General features: G+C 42.4%; 1 protein-coding gene across 3 annotated transcripts in view; it reads right to left on the bottom strand.

Moving 5' to 3' along the window:
• The window catches only part of atf7a (activating transcription factor 7a), a 74316-nt gene that overhangs the window by 24332 nt on the left and 32932 nt on the right, over nucleotides 1-17052 (bottom strand). For 2 of the 3 annotated variants that reach the window (XM_089004796.1, XM_089004780.1), the window contains exons 4-5: nucleotides 11139-11303; nucleotides 10913-11061 (exon numbers count right to left, since the gene is read on the bottom strand). In XM_089004796.1, coding sequence (XP_088860922.1) covers nucleotides 10913-11061; nucleotides 11139-11303 — 314 coding nt within the window. The remainder of the gene's footprint in view (nucleotides 1-10912; nucleotides 11062-11138; nucleotides 11304-17052) is intronic. The other variant, XM_089004788.1, reaches the window with a different exon arrangement.

The raw sequence follows: 17052 nt of genomic DNA, 5'->3' as shown, positions 1-17052 counted from the left end.
ATTCCCGAATTTGTTCGTGTTTTGATTTTTCATGCTTGGTTGCCGATATAGTGCTGGCCAGACCTCTGGAATGTTTTTTCCCTTCCACAAGGGGGAAGCATTTATAAACCAAAACATGTATGTATGTATTGTATTTTAGACCAGACCCATATCATTTAGGAATGAACTCTTTTTTTTCACGATGAAAGAGGAGAGTGGAAGTTTTCTAACGTTGTATTGAATGTTTATGTAATCCTAAAACTCAATATTCTGTGGGTCTTGCCATTTGAGTGAAAATGACAAAAACTCTAGACCCATTTAATTTAGGAATTCACTTTTTTCAGATGAAAAATGATAGTCTAACGTTCCTTACACTGTATTGAATGTTTATGTCGTCCTAAAACTCAATATTCTGTTGTTCCTGGAATTCGAGTATGACAATGACAATAACCCTGGCACTAGAGTTGACACATTTTTGCACATCGTCTGGCAGTCAATGAGTTAAGGGACAGAAGATCATCTGACCAACACTGACAAAAATTAGCCTAAGGTTGTGGTCTGAACCAAATGGATGGGTCATCGAGGACAACCATAAGTCCTGAGTCACAACTCAGCAACTTTTTTCTTTGGGGTTTGTTAAATGAGCACGTCACCTCTACCAAATCAACAACTTTGGAAGAATTTAAAGGGCCAATGCAAGAAAATAAAAAAAGTACTCAGTGACTGCCCGACGTGCAAAAATGTGCCCACTCCAGTGCCAGGGTTTTTGTCATTGTCACTCAAATTCCAGGACCCACATAATATTGAGTTTTAGGACGACATAAACATTCAATTTTGTGCCAGAAACCTTCAACTATTCTTTCATCAGAACAAAAGATTTAATTCCTAAGTTATATGGGTCTGGAGTTATCTGAGCTTGAAATGGGGGCAGCTGTACAAAAGACAATGCAATACATACATATGGGTTTCATAATAATAATAATAATAATAATAATAATAATACAACACAAACTGTCACTTTACAGTCACAGGGTCAGTTTTTCTGTGGGTGAGCAGTGGCAGTCACATGGGCCAGCGTTCACTCAACCCGCAAGTAACTCAAATAGATACAAAAAAGCTAGCTAGCTATGAGATAGCTAATAGATAGCCAGCCCGCTAACTTGCTAGGTAGCTAACAGATAGCCAACAGATAGCCAGCTAACTAGCTAGCCAGCTATTAGAGAGCCAATAGACAGCCAGCCAGCTAGCTGGCTAATAGATAGCTAATAGACAGCCAGCCAACTAGCGCTTGAACAACAGCAGAAGCTGGAACAAAGCGCTAACATGGAAAAAGGGGGAAATGCTGCCCCCTTGTTGAAAAGAAAAAAACATTGCTAGAGGGCATGACCAACGCTTTATCGGCACCCAAGCATGAAAAAACAAAACCTTAACACATTTGGGAATACGCTGGATGTAATGCTCATGTTGAATTTTCAATAAAACCCGATGCTATATGTTGGGGTAATTCGCCATACAAACATCTCTAAACATCGCTCGCTAATCTTTGTTTACATTTTGGACTTCCTGATACGTCATATCCTGCCTTCCTTTACATGATGTCGCATTTACATTACGTCACATCCTTTCGCGTCACACACTGCGCGCCGTATAAAATGCTCTCCCTTCTAGTTCTCTCTCTCTCTCTCTCTCTCTCTCTCTCTCTCTCTCTCTCTCTCTCTCTCTCTCTCTCTCTCTCTCTCTCTCTCTCTCACTCGCCATGCTCTCTCAAGTCCACCGCGATGCCTCCGCGCTCTCAAAGATTAAATCAACTTTCTGTTCTACACCTGGCTCTCTGATGATTTAACCATCCTCTTCCATCAACACCCGTCGAAGCAATGAACCAAGGGCGAACGATCAAAATAATCCAACACTATACATTTCGAATATTCATTTTTTCGTCTGAATTACAATTAATTCTTCATCACACTGTATGTGTCCTATTTTACTTTCGTGCATTTTTTGAGGATTCATTTTGTCGTCTTCTTTGTTTAACTCGCCAATCCCGTGTTCAATGAAGCCAAATTAATTCTTTATTGCCAATCCATTTGAGTGACTTAAGTTAATAAATTAAGTTAAGTAAATTTTGGTGCCAGACACCCACGCCAACAGTCAGGTCCGGAGTGGTTGGGGGGTGCTTGCCTGCGTGTTTCTGTCGACGAGAGACAAAAGCTCCTCGCTTTTGGTGGTGTCTGTTTGTGGGTTGCCCACAAGAGACAAGGGGGTCATTCCCTTGGTGATGCCTGCTTGTTGACTGAATTCGAGAGCCGACTGGTTGCCATTCGGCGTGGTGGAGCTCCTCGTCATCCTGACCTGACTACACGGCTGAGTTCGACGAGTTTTTTTTTTTTTTTGGGGTGGGTGACGCGCCAGCACGCAGCCATTTTGTTTGAATGTATTGTGGGATCCTTTATGGCCAGAAGGTATTCCATTCACGTTTAATCCACGTATCCAAGGCTTGTAACGCGAATTTTGGCTCGATCACGTTCGGATCGCCTTAAATTCGGGCCTATGCGTACGACGTACTTTACGCGTGACTAGCGACGCCTGTACGGATTGCAAGCTTGATGCCACACCTCCGGCAGCCGTATTGTTAGACCGGGAAAGTTTCAGAAGGGGATTCTTCAGAAAGGATGAAGTTCTGGAAGTTCGGGTGTGAGGACTGGGATGAAAAATTAAAAAAAATGTTTTTTTTTTTTTTTATTTTGACCCAGGGGATTATTGTTTAAATGCAGCTGCAATAGATCGTGGATTACAGTAATATCAATGCATTCACCAACATGAGCATGTGGTCAACAATGCTGGCCGTTGCTACGGGGTTTCCCAGGGCGTTTCATTGTCCAGGGGGCAGAGGGTGGTCGGCTGAGAGAGGGGGGGGGGAGTTAGGGGGAGCGGTCTTTGTGTGTGTTCTTGTCTGCCCTTTTCGTGTTCTTTGTCTTGCGTCTTTTTGTGCGTGCATTGTGTGCTTTTATGTATTGTTGTGTACGTGTGTAAGCTTCGCTAAGACAAAAAGGGTGAGGGGGGGGGGTCTGCCAGCAGAGAATGCGGAAAGCCCACCTCCTCCTCCTCCTTCTTTCTCTACCCGTAAGAGGGGGAAGGGGGTAAATTCACAGCCGCATTCTGAGATCGGCAATATGATTCAGTCGCGAATAAGTTAATAAACGAAAATAAAATTAATGAAGGGTTGCGACATTTACAAACGTGTTGTGTAAAAAAGACATTCTTCCTGCTGAATGTGATACGGCCACGAGGCCTCTCTTCTCCACAGGACGAGAGGCTGCCTTGTAATTCCAAGAGGACTCGACCGGGTGCCATGGAGTCGGCTATCCTGTCTTATCTGGAGACCTGTCCAACCATGCCGCGAGGAGACTTTCGTCTCCGCTCGATGTCCTCATGAATGACATAACAGTGTTTCTTTTTTTCCCCATAGCTTTTTGACCAATACCATCTACTTGAAACCAATACTGAATTAAATAGTCAGGCAAATTAGACTGAGTGAACGAATAAATAAGCCTACGAACAAATGAATAAACAGAGGCTGAACTTGTGTGAATTTGAAGGCAAAAGTAAAATATTTTTGTTAGATCTGATAGTGTTTTCAGTAAGAGAATTGAACACCTTGAAGTCAGAATTCCAATGTTTTTGTCTGCGATCGGGACAAGTAATTTTGAAATCCTGATTTGGGTGAATGCAGAATGAAATGGAAATTGTATAAAATGACAGAATCAAAGAGTGAATTTATAAAATAATAGGATTAGTTTTGTTAGACAGAGCTAAACTTTGTTCTGTATATGGCTTGATTAGACCACTTGCGTTATTTACGATGCCTCTTATCAAGGGTTTTTGTCAGCACAGGGCTTCAAAGAGGGGTTTAACACCCAAACGCCCCACCACATTCCACGGTGTTGACCTCTCGTAAATGACAGTTCAATTGGAAAAAGTAAATAAAATAGTCAGTGAATTAGGCTAAATGACAGGAACATTTATCTTGAATGCGATGGAAATTGGCAAAGTAAATGTAATTAAATTCGCTGGTGATTAATTACTTAAAAGAGATTCACCAGTTGGTATAATTGGACTTCTCACAAGGAGAAGTTTATTGATTTAAGATAATGATTGTGAGGTGATCATTACACTGGTTTTGACCTGACAATTGTCATCCCCTGAAATCAAAGAACAGATGATTTGATTCATAAAAATGATAACAAATTGAATTTGATCGGACTCACCTTTGTTAGTTTCTGAGCGGAGAAATTAATTTGAAGAAGACAATATTGAGTTGCAAAATTTGATGACTAAACTTTTTTCATTATGATTTTTGTGAAGATGATGTGGAACGCAACAATTCGCAAACAGCTGGGATGGTGGTTGAGAAATTGTTCCATTTGCAGGACGAATTGATGAACTGTGGGATGCACAAGCCATTTGCATCCACCCATCCTGTGATTTTCTAGGAAGATGCTGCTGAAACACAGTATCATCCGAACTGAATTTTGATTCTTGGTGTCTTTGGAAACAAAATTTAATCTCTGCTTCAATTGTCATACGAGATCCAACAAAGGAGAGGCCGCAACGGCTGGTGGGATGCACCCACACAACTAGAGTTGGCACACTCAACTGATGATTTGGGATCGATGACAAAGCCACTATTGAGAATAGTTTTGATTTCCAAAAACATAATGTGTGGCATTTATTGAAATGCATGACAATTTTTAATACACATATTTCTCATCCAACCATCTAGCAAGCAACAAATTGTTACAATTAGGCTTGATCGAATGAAAAATGTTCAACGTTGGAGATGCGATGGAGGAAATCCAACGTTTATTAAGACATCTGCAAATGCTAATTTATCTGGCTGCCTTTACGTACAGTGATGACATTTGTCCGTTCAAAAGTAGTTTATAGTTATGACTAAAAGTGCAGGATAACCTGTCAAGATTAATTTGATTACGAATTAACAATATTATTATGAATTGGATGCAGTGCACGTTAAAGTAATTGACTGCAGTGGACATTAAAGGAATTTCTCGCCGGTAAGAATGAAATTGGCAAATGAGTTGAGTGGGCAGCGATGTCAGTCAGATATTCAGGCGGAATCAGAGATATTGTATAGGGTTTTCCACGCTAACCAGCTTCTTTCAGAATTGGGAGAAGGAGATCCTTCAGAAGGGGAGGAGTCCTGCGGAATCCGTGCCAGGGTGACCACAGATGAAGCTGGGTTGTGCGATGGATGTCCTATGCAGAAGCGAAACTGACTGTCAACTTGTGCCCTCCAACTGAATGACAAAAGGCGAGTATGATGACCATCTACGCAGATTGCCATAATGTTGCTAACCATGTCAACTTGTGCTAAAGAACTGTGGAAGGCTGTCCTCCACCCAAGCAATGTGGTGACATGCCAAAATTTGGCCTCCAAAATTTTGGACCAATGATTGACAAATGGTTTTATGCAAATAATCTGTGCAATGTCAAAGACGGATCGTGTTCCACACAAACATGTTCCCCATTGGCAGCTTGTACATGTACAAACATATGAAAAACTTATTATTGCAAGCGGCCCGATAGTCGAGTGTTTAGCACACTGGCTTCACAGTGCAGAGGTTGCTGGTTCGCGTCGTGGTCCGGCCTCCCTGTGTGGAGTTTGCATGTTCTCCCGGGAACCGCGTGGGTTTTCTCCGGGTCCTCCGGTTTCCTCCCACACTCCAAAAACATGCATGGCAGGCAGATTGACCACTCCAAATTGTCCCTAGGTGTGAATGTGAGAGTGACTGTTGTGTGTCTTTGTGTGCCCTGAGATTGGCTGGCAACCAATTCAGGGTGTCCCCCGCCTCGTGCCCGAAGACAGCTGAGATAGGCTCCAGCAACCCCCGCGACCCTAATGAGGAATAAGCGGTACAGAAAATGAGATGAGATGTCTCAACAGGGGGGAGTGACGATACCTCAGATCATCATTGCCAAAAAACATCACTCACTTTTGGTCGTGAGTGATGTTGGCTGCAACGCCATTCGACAAGAAAGTGGTGCCCTCCAGAAATGCAGACTCACTAACCACTAACATATACTAACCAACTAACACCTAACAATAACAATGTCTGCCATTTCTGTGAGAGAATGCATTGCAGAGCCTAAACGATGAGATACATTTTGATAGGGAAAGAAACGCCAAGAAAGTGTGATGTGCAGAATGAAACCATCCTTTCGACATGTGACCTGGCACAAGTCTTCTTTTGTTCGGAGCTGCGGTCTGAAGAAGATGACGTGGGCCACGCCAACATGGGATGGACCAGTTGCGGAGCTGCTAGCAGCCACAAGCTTCACCTGGATTTGCGAGGACACCGGTCGTCAAGAAGATTTCCCATGCACGTCACTGGAGCCGCGTCAACAGTTCACACACACTCTCCCAGACACCTGCTCATCCGTACCACACCCTGGGGCCTGCTTGCGACAAATGCTACAAACAATTTAGTTCCTCCTCGACGTCCTGGTGATCACCATCCAGGATGCCATGAAGATTTGACTGTTGTAGCAATGACATGATTTTAATTTGAGATTATTTCCATTGTGATTTTCTATTTTTTCTTTCTTCTTTCTGTTCACATCCACCGATGTGAAATATGTTCGTCATGGGGGAGATGTTGGGGTAATTCGCCATACAAACATCTCTAAACATCGCTCGCTAATCTTTGTTTACATTTTGGACTTCTTGATACGTCATATCCTGCCTTCCTTTACATGCATTTACATTACGTCACATCCTTTCGCGTCACACACTGCGCGCCATATAAAATGCTCTCCCTTCTAGTTCTCTCTCTCTCTCTCGCCATGCTCTCTCCTTAAGCCGACACCGCGATGCCTCCGCGCTCTCCAAGATTAAATCAAATTTCTGTTCTACACCTAGCTCCCTGATGATTTAACCATCCTCTTCCATCAACACCCGTCGAATCAATGAACCAAGGGCGAACATTTTTTCATGTCAATTATTTATACTTATCATCAGGTGTACATTTGTTTGTAACTGTTGTAAAGTGTCTTTGAGTATGATGAAAAGCACTTTGAAATAAAATGTATTTTTATTATTATTAGTAGTAGTAGTGGTTGTAATAGCAGTAATAGTAGTAGTAGTAGTAGTAGTACAGTGATACCTTGGCTTACGAACTTAATTGGTTGACAGAAATACATCTGTGTGGTCCATCGATGAAAAGCTTTCTTCAGCTGTCATCTGGACTTCTTTGAAGGTGACGGACGTTTCGCTTCTTAGCCAAGTTGCTTCTTCCGCGAACTAAAGTCTTACTGGTAGTATCATTATATATATATATATATACACACACACACACACACACACACACACACACACACACACACACACACACACACACACACACACACACACACACACACACACACACACACACACACACACACACTACCTGCGGCTCCACTGATTGTTCCTATTGTCCGGACTAGCGACTGGCCTGATTGCCCCACTTGCTCCGGTATCACCTCCTCAGCATTACTAATCCTGCTCGACTGCCATCGCTGGACAGCTCTGGGGCCATTGTGCTTTTTTGACCAGGTTGGATAGGATCAGGAATGAGTACATTAGAGGGACAACTCATATTAGAGGCTTTGGAGAGAAAGTCAGTGAGGCCAGACTGAGATGGTTTGGACATGTCCAGAGGAGAGAGAGTGACTATCGGGAGAAGGATGCTGAGCCTTGAACTGCCAGGCAGGAGACCGAGACGAAGAAGAGGTTTATGGATGTTGTCAAAGAGGAGATGAAGGTAGATGGTGTGAGAGAAGAGGATGCACAGAACCGGGTTAGATGGAGGACATTGATTCGCTGTGGCGACCCCTGAAGGGAAAAGCCGAAAGGAAAAGAAGAGGAGGAGGAGTCTAGTCTCCCCAATGTACAATTTTTACAATTTTCATCTGTCCCAACCCGAGCAGCAGTCTCAGTGGTGAGGACGAGACTGCTGGCGGACGTTTCTCTGCATGAAAGAACCAAACTTAAACCAGACCACATCAGCCAATTATTGGAAATCTGCCTTATTCCTACTTATTTTCAATTTAGAGCGACATTTTACAAACAAATTTGTGGTTGTGCTATGGGCTCACCAGTTTCACCCATAGTGGCTAATCTGTACATGGAAGAGATGGAGAAACTGGCCCGCACATACTTCCCGGGAACAAAACCTAGACACTGGTTTAGATATGCGGACGCTACTTACGTCATAATTAAAAAAAAAGAAATTCAATCCTTCACAGATCACCTCAACTCGGTAGACATCAACATTCAATTTACTCGCGAGAACTGACTAGCCTTTTTGGATTGTAAAGTAATTATAAGAGGACAGCGCGCTAAAAACAGAAATCTTTAGGAAGGCTATGCACACAATAGACCACTGACCTAGGCGTTATCAGAACCTTCCAGCATAGGGCTAAACTAATACCAACAAGCGTCGAAGGTAGAGAAAATGACTGAAAAGATATCAGGATCCCACTCACAAACTGTGGGAACCCTCAGTGGTCGTTTAACAAATGTCAGAAAAAAAGAATAGAGAATGAAACAAAAAATTCTGAAGATACAAAAAGGAGAGGAGTAGCAGTACCTTACATTGCAGGAGTTTCTGAAAAACTACAAAGAGTCCTTTGGCAACACAAAATTTCTACTTATTTCAAACACTTTAAGGGAAAAATTAGTGCATCCAAAAGATAGGCTGCCAAATGAAAAACAAAGTAATGTAGTTTATTCAATACATTGAAAGAATGAAAATTGTAAAGAGCAGTACATTGGGGAGACTAAACAAATTCTCAAAAAAAGGCTATCAACATCGCAGGGATAATACTAGGGAGCCTCAGTCGGCAGTACATATGCACCTAAAAGCGAGCAACCACTCATTTGACGACAATGAGGTTAAAATCTTAGCAAAAGAACATAGATGGTTTGAAAGGAGAGTAAAAAAAGTGATTTTTATAAAACAGCTAAATCATTCATAAACTGATATGGTGGTGTGAGATTCAATTTGGATCGTTCGTACAATAGCCTGCTTAGGCAACATAGGATTAGTAATGCTGATGAGGTGATACCGGGGCAAGTGGAGCAATCAGGCCAGTCTCAGGCAGGACAATAGGAACAATCAGTGGAGCCGCAGGGAGTAGTCCTCTGCTCCCCCCAACCTGAGAGCAGGGACCTATCATAGCAGTGTCTGGCACCGCCATGTCTGGACTGTAGGGATATATATATATATATATATATATATATATATATATATATATATATATATATATATATATATATATATATATATATATATATATATATATATATATATATATATATATATATATAGGGCCGATACTACCAGTAAGACTTTAGTTAGCTTAAGAAGCATCTTGAATAAGAAGCGAAACGTCCGACACCTTCAAAGAAGTACAGATGACGGCTGAAGAAACCTTTTCATCGATGGTTCCCAGAAAGTGTGTGTAAGGTGAAAATTGTGTATTCCAAACATTAATTTCTCATTGGAAACCATTAAACAATTAAAATGAGAATAATCTGTTCCCAGGTCCCCATAAAACATAATTTTCTACTAAATAACCCTTAAAACTACACACAATAGACGTTATTTTACTTATAATAAATGTGGTACGGTATTGTAATTAAAGAAATAAACGGTACTATATAATAAAGTCGTTTTATTTACCGTTGTGATAATAATAATAATAATAATACATTACATATTAAGCGCCTTTCAAACCTCTCGAGGTACAGTCACAGACAAGCATAGGTACTATAATAAATAAAATACAATCACAAATAGAATGCAATACATGAAATACAATTATAAATAGAAACAAGAGAGAGAGAGCTACACAGAAAATGCAATTATAAATAGGTGGGTTTTGAGATGGGACTTGAAGGTGGGAAGAGAATCAGACACACTCGAAACTTCATTAGTAGCTGGTTCCCTTGCTTGTTTTTTGTCTCCAAATTGTACAGATGGCTTGTGATTGTTATTTTTTTAGCTTGATTGATGGGATATTTTAACCTTGCAGTCTACACTCTGTCTTTGAACTATTAATCACGTTGAAACGAGTCCAAATTTCACAGTGTTTTCTATCCATTTTCTCACCTTTCCACTTTTGTTTTTTTTCTTGAGTGTGATCAAGCTCTGTTGTCTGCCTTTCCTGTTTCATGTGCAGCCCTGTGTTTCTCTAACCCCTCCCCCCGCTCACTGCTGCATGTATCCTGCTGCGTGTGTCCCCTCCCTCCTCTACCACGGATCTTGACCAATCACGTGCGGCTTTAACCGAAGACTGGGGGCGGGGAATAGAGGACAAAAGAAAGCCGGTTGCCATTTCTAGCTCCTTGCTCACTTCAGAGATCCAGCTCAAAGAACCGGTTCGGTCGCGAACGATACATGACTCATTGTGGTGCTCCGTGTTTCCCGAAAAATAGTTTGTGTGCCAAAATTATATTATCGCGAATTTAACGTTCCTAAGGCGAAAACTTCGTTAGCTATAAAGTTCATAAGCCGAAGTATCACTGTAGTATAATAATAATAATAATAATGGTGAAGCGCTTTGTTACAGCTGCAGCTGTTGTGAAATTATTACTATTATTATATATTAGATATTACATAATTTAGGATGTATTGTATTGTATTGTATTGTATTGTATTGTATTGTATTGTATTGTATTGAATTAAGCAGCTAATATACCAGAAACGTTTCCCAGGAGCATTTGTAAAAATCTCAGGGCTGCATTGAAGCTTGGTTCACCGCTGAGGTTGGGAAAGTCCCGACTATCCGTGAACCTAATCCAGTTATGTGGTCCTGCTTCAAAATGTTTTCTTTTGCATTTTCTTCAAGTGAAGACGTTCTAAAGACTGACCCCAAAGTGCGATTCGAAGGCGGCGCCTGCGTGATCACCGAGGTGGGCGACGGCATGGTGGGCTGAAGGGCGTCAAAGCCCAAGTGCAACGGAAGGGAACCTGGACGCACGATGGTCGGCGTCGGGGCTGAGCTCTTGGGCGGGATGTCCTGGAACAAGATGGTCGGTCGTTGTGTCGTTTGTGTATGTTCTTTGTTCGCACACATCGCACAACTTGCATCTTTACCTTCACCTTGACCGAAGGCTCCGTTCGGATCACTGGCGTTGCGGAGATGGAGTCTGGACTGTCTGGTGGCGAAGAGTCGACTTCCACAGGCGTCTCCTCCTTCACCTTGACGTCCGATGGGGTCTGCAGGCTCATGTCCAAAGCCACTGAAGACGGAGCAGGGATCTAAGAAGGCAGAGTCGGAGGGAAACATTGCGTTTGTAGCTCAGCGACAGCCAACCTACAACTGCCGGTGGGTCAAAGTGAATGTTGGCGACATCAAATGGACATTTCCAACAAAGACAATGGCAGACACCAGTGGGGAACCGTAAAGGCTTGCAAAGCCTTCTCTGCTGGCCTAATTCTTATGAAATAATTCCAAATTGTCTTTCAGCTTGCTTTCATTACTTTTCCACTGTTGCGCTGATTCCAGATGTGTGTTTTCAGGCATCAATTGTTACCAGGGTCAAAAATCTATCTGGACGCCATCACAATCAGTTCAGAAAGCCCTGGAGCACAAAAACCAACGGTTGCTGAAACTGTAGCTTGAACCAATCAGAGTCAGAGTTGGCAACACAAGCCCTGAAGGAAGGCATTGGAGACGTCACAGTTTTCGCAAACTATGATTGGCTAGTCAAGCTTGGCGAGTCACTAGCAAATCCTAGTACAGTGAGACCTCAACTTACAAACTTAATTGGTTCCCAGACAGAGTGTGTAAGGCGAAGTGTGTATCTCAAAAAAAAATTCCCATAGGAAACCATTAAAATGGGAATAATCCGTTCCCAGGTTTCCATAAGATATACTTTTCAACTAAATAAGCCTTAAAACTACAGACAACATACCTTATTCTATGTATAATAAATGTTCTATTGTATTGTAATGAAAGAAATACACTGCATTGTATCATAAAGTCACTTTATTTACATTTGTGATGGTCATTGATGGCTTGGCGTTGGAGGTCGAAGGTCAAAGGGAATTGCTATTTGGAAAGAGACGCACGTTACATGAGGACTGTAATTAAAGAAAAAATCTGTGCTGTGAAATAAAGTTTTATTTACCTTTTTGATGGTCGTTGATGGCTTATGGAAGGAGATTCACCTTCTATAAGGACTGTTGGTAACTTAACCTCTGGTGCGGCTTCTCTTCTTTTTTCTTTGGAGACTCCATCATTTTTGCTGATTAAAAACCTCTTAATTGACACCTGTTGCTTTCTGACTTGCAAGGTCTTACGAAGCTGAGGCATCACATTATTGTTCATCATGTTGATTGTCATAGCCACAGTCTTTTCTGAATGGAACTGTTCGGTAAAAGCCTGCACATCATTCCACTTTGCCAACATTGCCTTTATGAGCTCACTTGATGCTGCAGCCATCACCTCCTCAGATGTTCTCGAACCCTCCGTTACTGGCTTTAAAATCCTCAATAAGCGGCGGACTTCCAGGTTGGCGCATGGCGATATCGGCATGAATTAGCCGTGCTTTCTCGCATAAAATAGCTTTCTCACGCTGTCGCCGGATAGCTGCTTTTCGTTAATCCAAATTAACAGAAGTTTTTCGACTTCTTCGATTGCCCGAGACCGTCGCTTTGAGAGCACGGAAACACATTTTGCAACAGACACACCTTTGATGGCTTTTCTGTTCCGGAGAATGGTAGCAATGGTTGACTTAGCATAGCCGTGCTCGGCCACTAAATCACACAAACGCACATCTCGTTCATATTTTTCAATTATCTCCTTCTTCTCAGCGATGGTGATTTCATTTTGTGTCTTCTTGGGCTGAACATGAGCCTGTGGTGGGGTTTTTTTCGGTCCCATCATAGTAAAATTATCAGCAAAAAGCTCCAAGTAGGCGGTCGACGTGTGCATTCAATGAGAGGGGGTGTGAAAAGTAGCGCCGGCTGGAGCGCTGTTCGGTCGTGTGCTTTCGCCGAAGATCACTCCGCTAGATCCGAAGGTCATGTGCTTGATGGACCAGCCGTGGCGGGTGTGTATTATGAAAATAGTGCTTATTATAAGGTAATGTTCATAAATGTGACGTTCGTAAGATGAAAAGTTCGTAAGATAAGGTGTTCGTAAGCTGAGGTCTCACTGTATCACTAGCCGCTAGGTGGTAAGCGCATACTGGCAATAGCTAGTAGTACATTCTATCGGTAGAAAGCTGCATATTCAAATACAGGTAACATCCGAGTTACGACCGGGTTCCGTGCAAACATAACGGTCCTAAGTCAAACGGTCGTAAGTCGAAATCCATTCAAAATGGCCGACGTGACATTTATATGACAGGATAGTATACAATGTCAATCTGCTGTTTTTAAGCAATGTTTTATATTGAATACTATATATACCAAACTGTTTACAATTATAACTTTGATAACTTTTAGTGTCATTTTTATCATTTTATATTTAATATTATCGATTTTTATTACTGTATAACTGTACCTGTAATGTATACAAAACTGTATAGTGTACAGTTCATTTATAAATGTTATACTTACCTTTCAGTGTCGTTTTTATCATTTTATATTTCATATTATTGATTTTTATTATTGTATAACTGTACCGGTAATGTATACAATACTGTTTACTGTACAAGTCATTTATAAATGTTATACTTACCCTGCACACGCTTGGACTCAGGCGGACGCCAAAGGAAAAAAGCAGTGTACAATACGACAGGAAATGTTGCCGAGACGGTATCTGCACTGTATAACTACTGTATTGAGAGTAGTCACGCAGTAGATTGCTGTGCGAGTGTGTGACATGCTGGCTGACCAAAATTGTAGGAGGCATCTTGCGCGTTGCGGTGCCAGGCATAGAATAAATAAAAAAAAAGGTCTGGCAGTCGTGGTTGTCAGTACAGGTGGTCGTAACTTGCGCCGGTCATAACTCGAATGTTACCTGTATATTGTTGCGTTGATTTAATAGCAGTTTTACTAACACACACTGGCTGAAGGAGGAGAAAAAACTGATTTGGTTGCAGATTTACTGTCAAAGCCACTTTCAAGATGGACACAAGTGAAATAAGACCGACAGGTTTACAATTCTGTCCTATTCTATTTTGTTTCTGTATTTCGCTGCGCATCAAATATGCGAATCAAACCTCTGAATCCCATACCGGATTGGTCGAGGCCCGGGTTAACAACGGCCGCCATTGGTAATGTCGACCTTCAGGAGGGTGCCAGCGGAAAATTGACTACTGTTGGTCGAAGAAGGAGAGGAGGGAGGTGTGCTCGGAGGAAAAGAGAGAAATGGAACGCCAAGAGTATAGAACTAAGAGTAGGAACTTTGAATGTAGGAACAATGACAGGTAAAGGTCGAGAGCTGGTTGACATGGTGCAGAGAAGGTAGACATACTGTGTGTCCAGGAGACCAGGTGGAAAGGGAGCAAGGCTAGAAGCTTAGGGTCAGGGTTTAAGTTGTTCTATCATGGTGAAGACAGAAAGAGAAATGGAGTTAGGGTGATCTTAAAAGAGGAGTTTGTTAGGAATGTCTTCGAAGTAAAAAGAGTATCATATAGAATGATGAGTCTGAAGCTAGAAATTGAAGGTGTGATGTTCAATGTTGTTTGTGGGTATGCCCCACAAGTAGGATGTGAGCTGGCGGAGAAGGAGAAATTTTGGTTGGACTTTGATGAAGTCATACAGAACATCCTGAGATGCGAGAGGGTTGTATTTGGTGGAGACTTCAATGGACATGTTGGCGCAGTAAACAAAGATGATGAGGCGGTGATGGGCAGGTTTGGACTCCAGATGAGGAACGCTGAAGGACAGATGGTGGTTGACTTTGCTAAGAGGATGGAAATGGCTATTGTGAATACTTTGTTTCAGAAGAGACAGGAACGCAGGGTGACCAAAAAGAGTGGAGGCAGAAGTACACAGGTAGACTACATTTTGTGTCAACGGCGCCATCTAAAGGAAATCAGTGACTGCAAAGTAGTGGTTGGTGAGAGTGTAGCCAGACAGCATAGGTTGGTGGTGTGTAGGATGACGCTGGCAGTGAGGAAGATGAAAAAAAACAAAGGCTGAAGTGAAGACAAAATGGTGGAAGTTGAAAAAGGAAGAGTGTTGCATGACATATAGGAAGGAGGTAAGACAAGCACTGGGTGGGCAAGCGGTCGGAAAGTACTTTGTGTATCGAGTGGAAGAAAGGTAGATAAGGAGACTTGGTGGTTGAATGGGGAGGTGCAGGAGTGTATACAGAGAAAGAGGTTAGCAAAGAAGAAGTGGGACACAGAGGACGGACGAGAGTAGACAGCAGTACAAGGAGATGCAGCGCACGGTTAAAGTAAAGGTGGCAAAGGCCAAACAAGAGGCCTATGATGACTTGTATGCTCGACTGGACAGCAAGGAAAGCGAGACTGATCTTTACAGGCTAGCGAGACAGAGAGACAAAGATGGTAAGGACCTGCAGCAGGTTCGGGTGATTAAGGATAAAAATGGCAATGTATTAACAGGTGCCAGTAGTGTGATGGCAAGATGGAAAGAGTACTTTGAAGAATTGATGAATGAGGAAAATGAGAAGGAACAAAGAGTAGAAGATGTGACTGTTGTGGACCAAGACGTAGCAAACATTAGCAAGGATGAAGTGAGGAGGACGCTGAAGAGGATGAAAGGGGGAAAGGCACTCGGGCCGGATGATTTACCAATTGAGGTATGGAAGTGTCTTGGAGAGGTGGCGGTGGTGTTCCTGACTGGGTTATTCAACAAGATCTTAGATGGTGAACAGATGCCTGAAGAATGGAGACGAAGTGTACTCGTGCCCATTTTTAAGAACAAAGGAGATGTGCAGAGTTGTACTAACTTCCGAGGAATAAAGTTGATGAGCCATACAAACAGTCACATCTTCTACTAAGAGCAGAAGTGAACATTTGTGAGCAGCGGTATGGCTTCATGTCAAAAAAGAGTACGCCAGATGCAGTGTTTGCTTTAAGAATGCTGATACAGAAGTACAGAGAAGGTCAGAAGGAATTGCATTGTGTCTTTGTAGATCTGGAGCAAGCGTACGACAGGTTGCCCAGAGAAGAGCTGTGGCATTGCATGAGGAAGTCTGGAGTAACAGAAAAGTACAGTAAAGTCTCGTTATATCGATATTAGTTATATCCATAGTACCGCTTATTACGATACTATTTCTATGAACGCAAGGAGAAAATTACATGCGCGCAGGGTCGGATATATCGATAGTCCCGATTATATCGATATTTTTTCGGACTCCCGAGAATATCGATATAATGAGACTTTACTGTATGTCAGAGCGGTGCAAGACATATATCATGACTGTAAGACAGTTGTGAGGTGTGCTGTCGGTGTGACTGAGGAATTCAAGGTAGAGGTGAGACTCCACCAGGGGTCAGCTCTGAGTCCCTCCTTGTTTGCTATGGTGATGTACAGGCTGACAGACGATGTTAGACAAGAATCTCCTTGGACCATGATGTTTGCAGATGACATTGTGATCTGTAGCAAGAACAGGGAACAGGTGGCGGAGAAACTAGAGATGTGGAGCTATGCCCTGGAAAGGAGAGGAATGAAGATCAGTCGCAGCAAGACGGAATATATGTGTGTGAATGAGAGGGATCCAAGTGCACGAGTGATGCTACAGGGAGAAGAGATAAAGAAGGTGGAGGATTTTAAGTACTTGGGGTCAACTGTCCAGAGCAATGGAGAGTGTGGAAAAGAGGTGAAGAAGCGTGTCCAGGCAGGCTGGAGCGGCTGGAGAAAATGTCAGGTGTGATGTGTGATAGAAGGGTTTCAGCCAGGATGAAAGCAAAAGTGTATAAAACAGTGGTGAGACCAGCCATGATGTTTGGACTGGAGACAGTGCCACTGAAGAAAAGACAGGAAGCAGAGCTGGAGGTAGCAGAGCTGAAAATGTTGAGGTTTTCTTTGGGAGTGGCCAGGTTGGATAGGATCACGAATGAGTATATTATATGGACAACTCATA

This window comes from Hippocampus bargibanti, linkage group LG01 (genome assembly GCF_051943395.1).
Source record: "Hippocampus bargibanti isolate YZ-2025 linkage group LG01, ASM5194339v1, whole genome shotgun sequence".
In the NCBI taxonomy this organism is placed as follows: domain Eukaryota; kingdom Metazoa; phylum Chordata; class Actinopteri; order Syngnathiformes; family Syngnathidae; genus Hippocampus; species Hippocampus bargibanti.
Note: the sequence above shows the minus strand (reverse complement) of the source record. Positions and strands in the feature narration are given on the sequence as shown.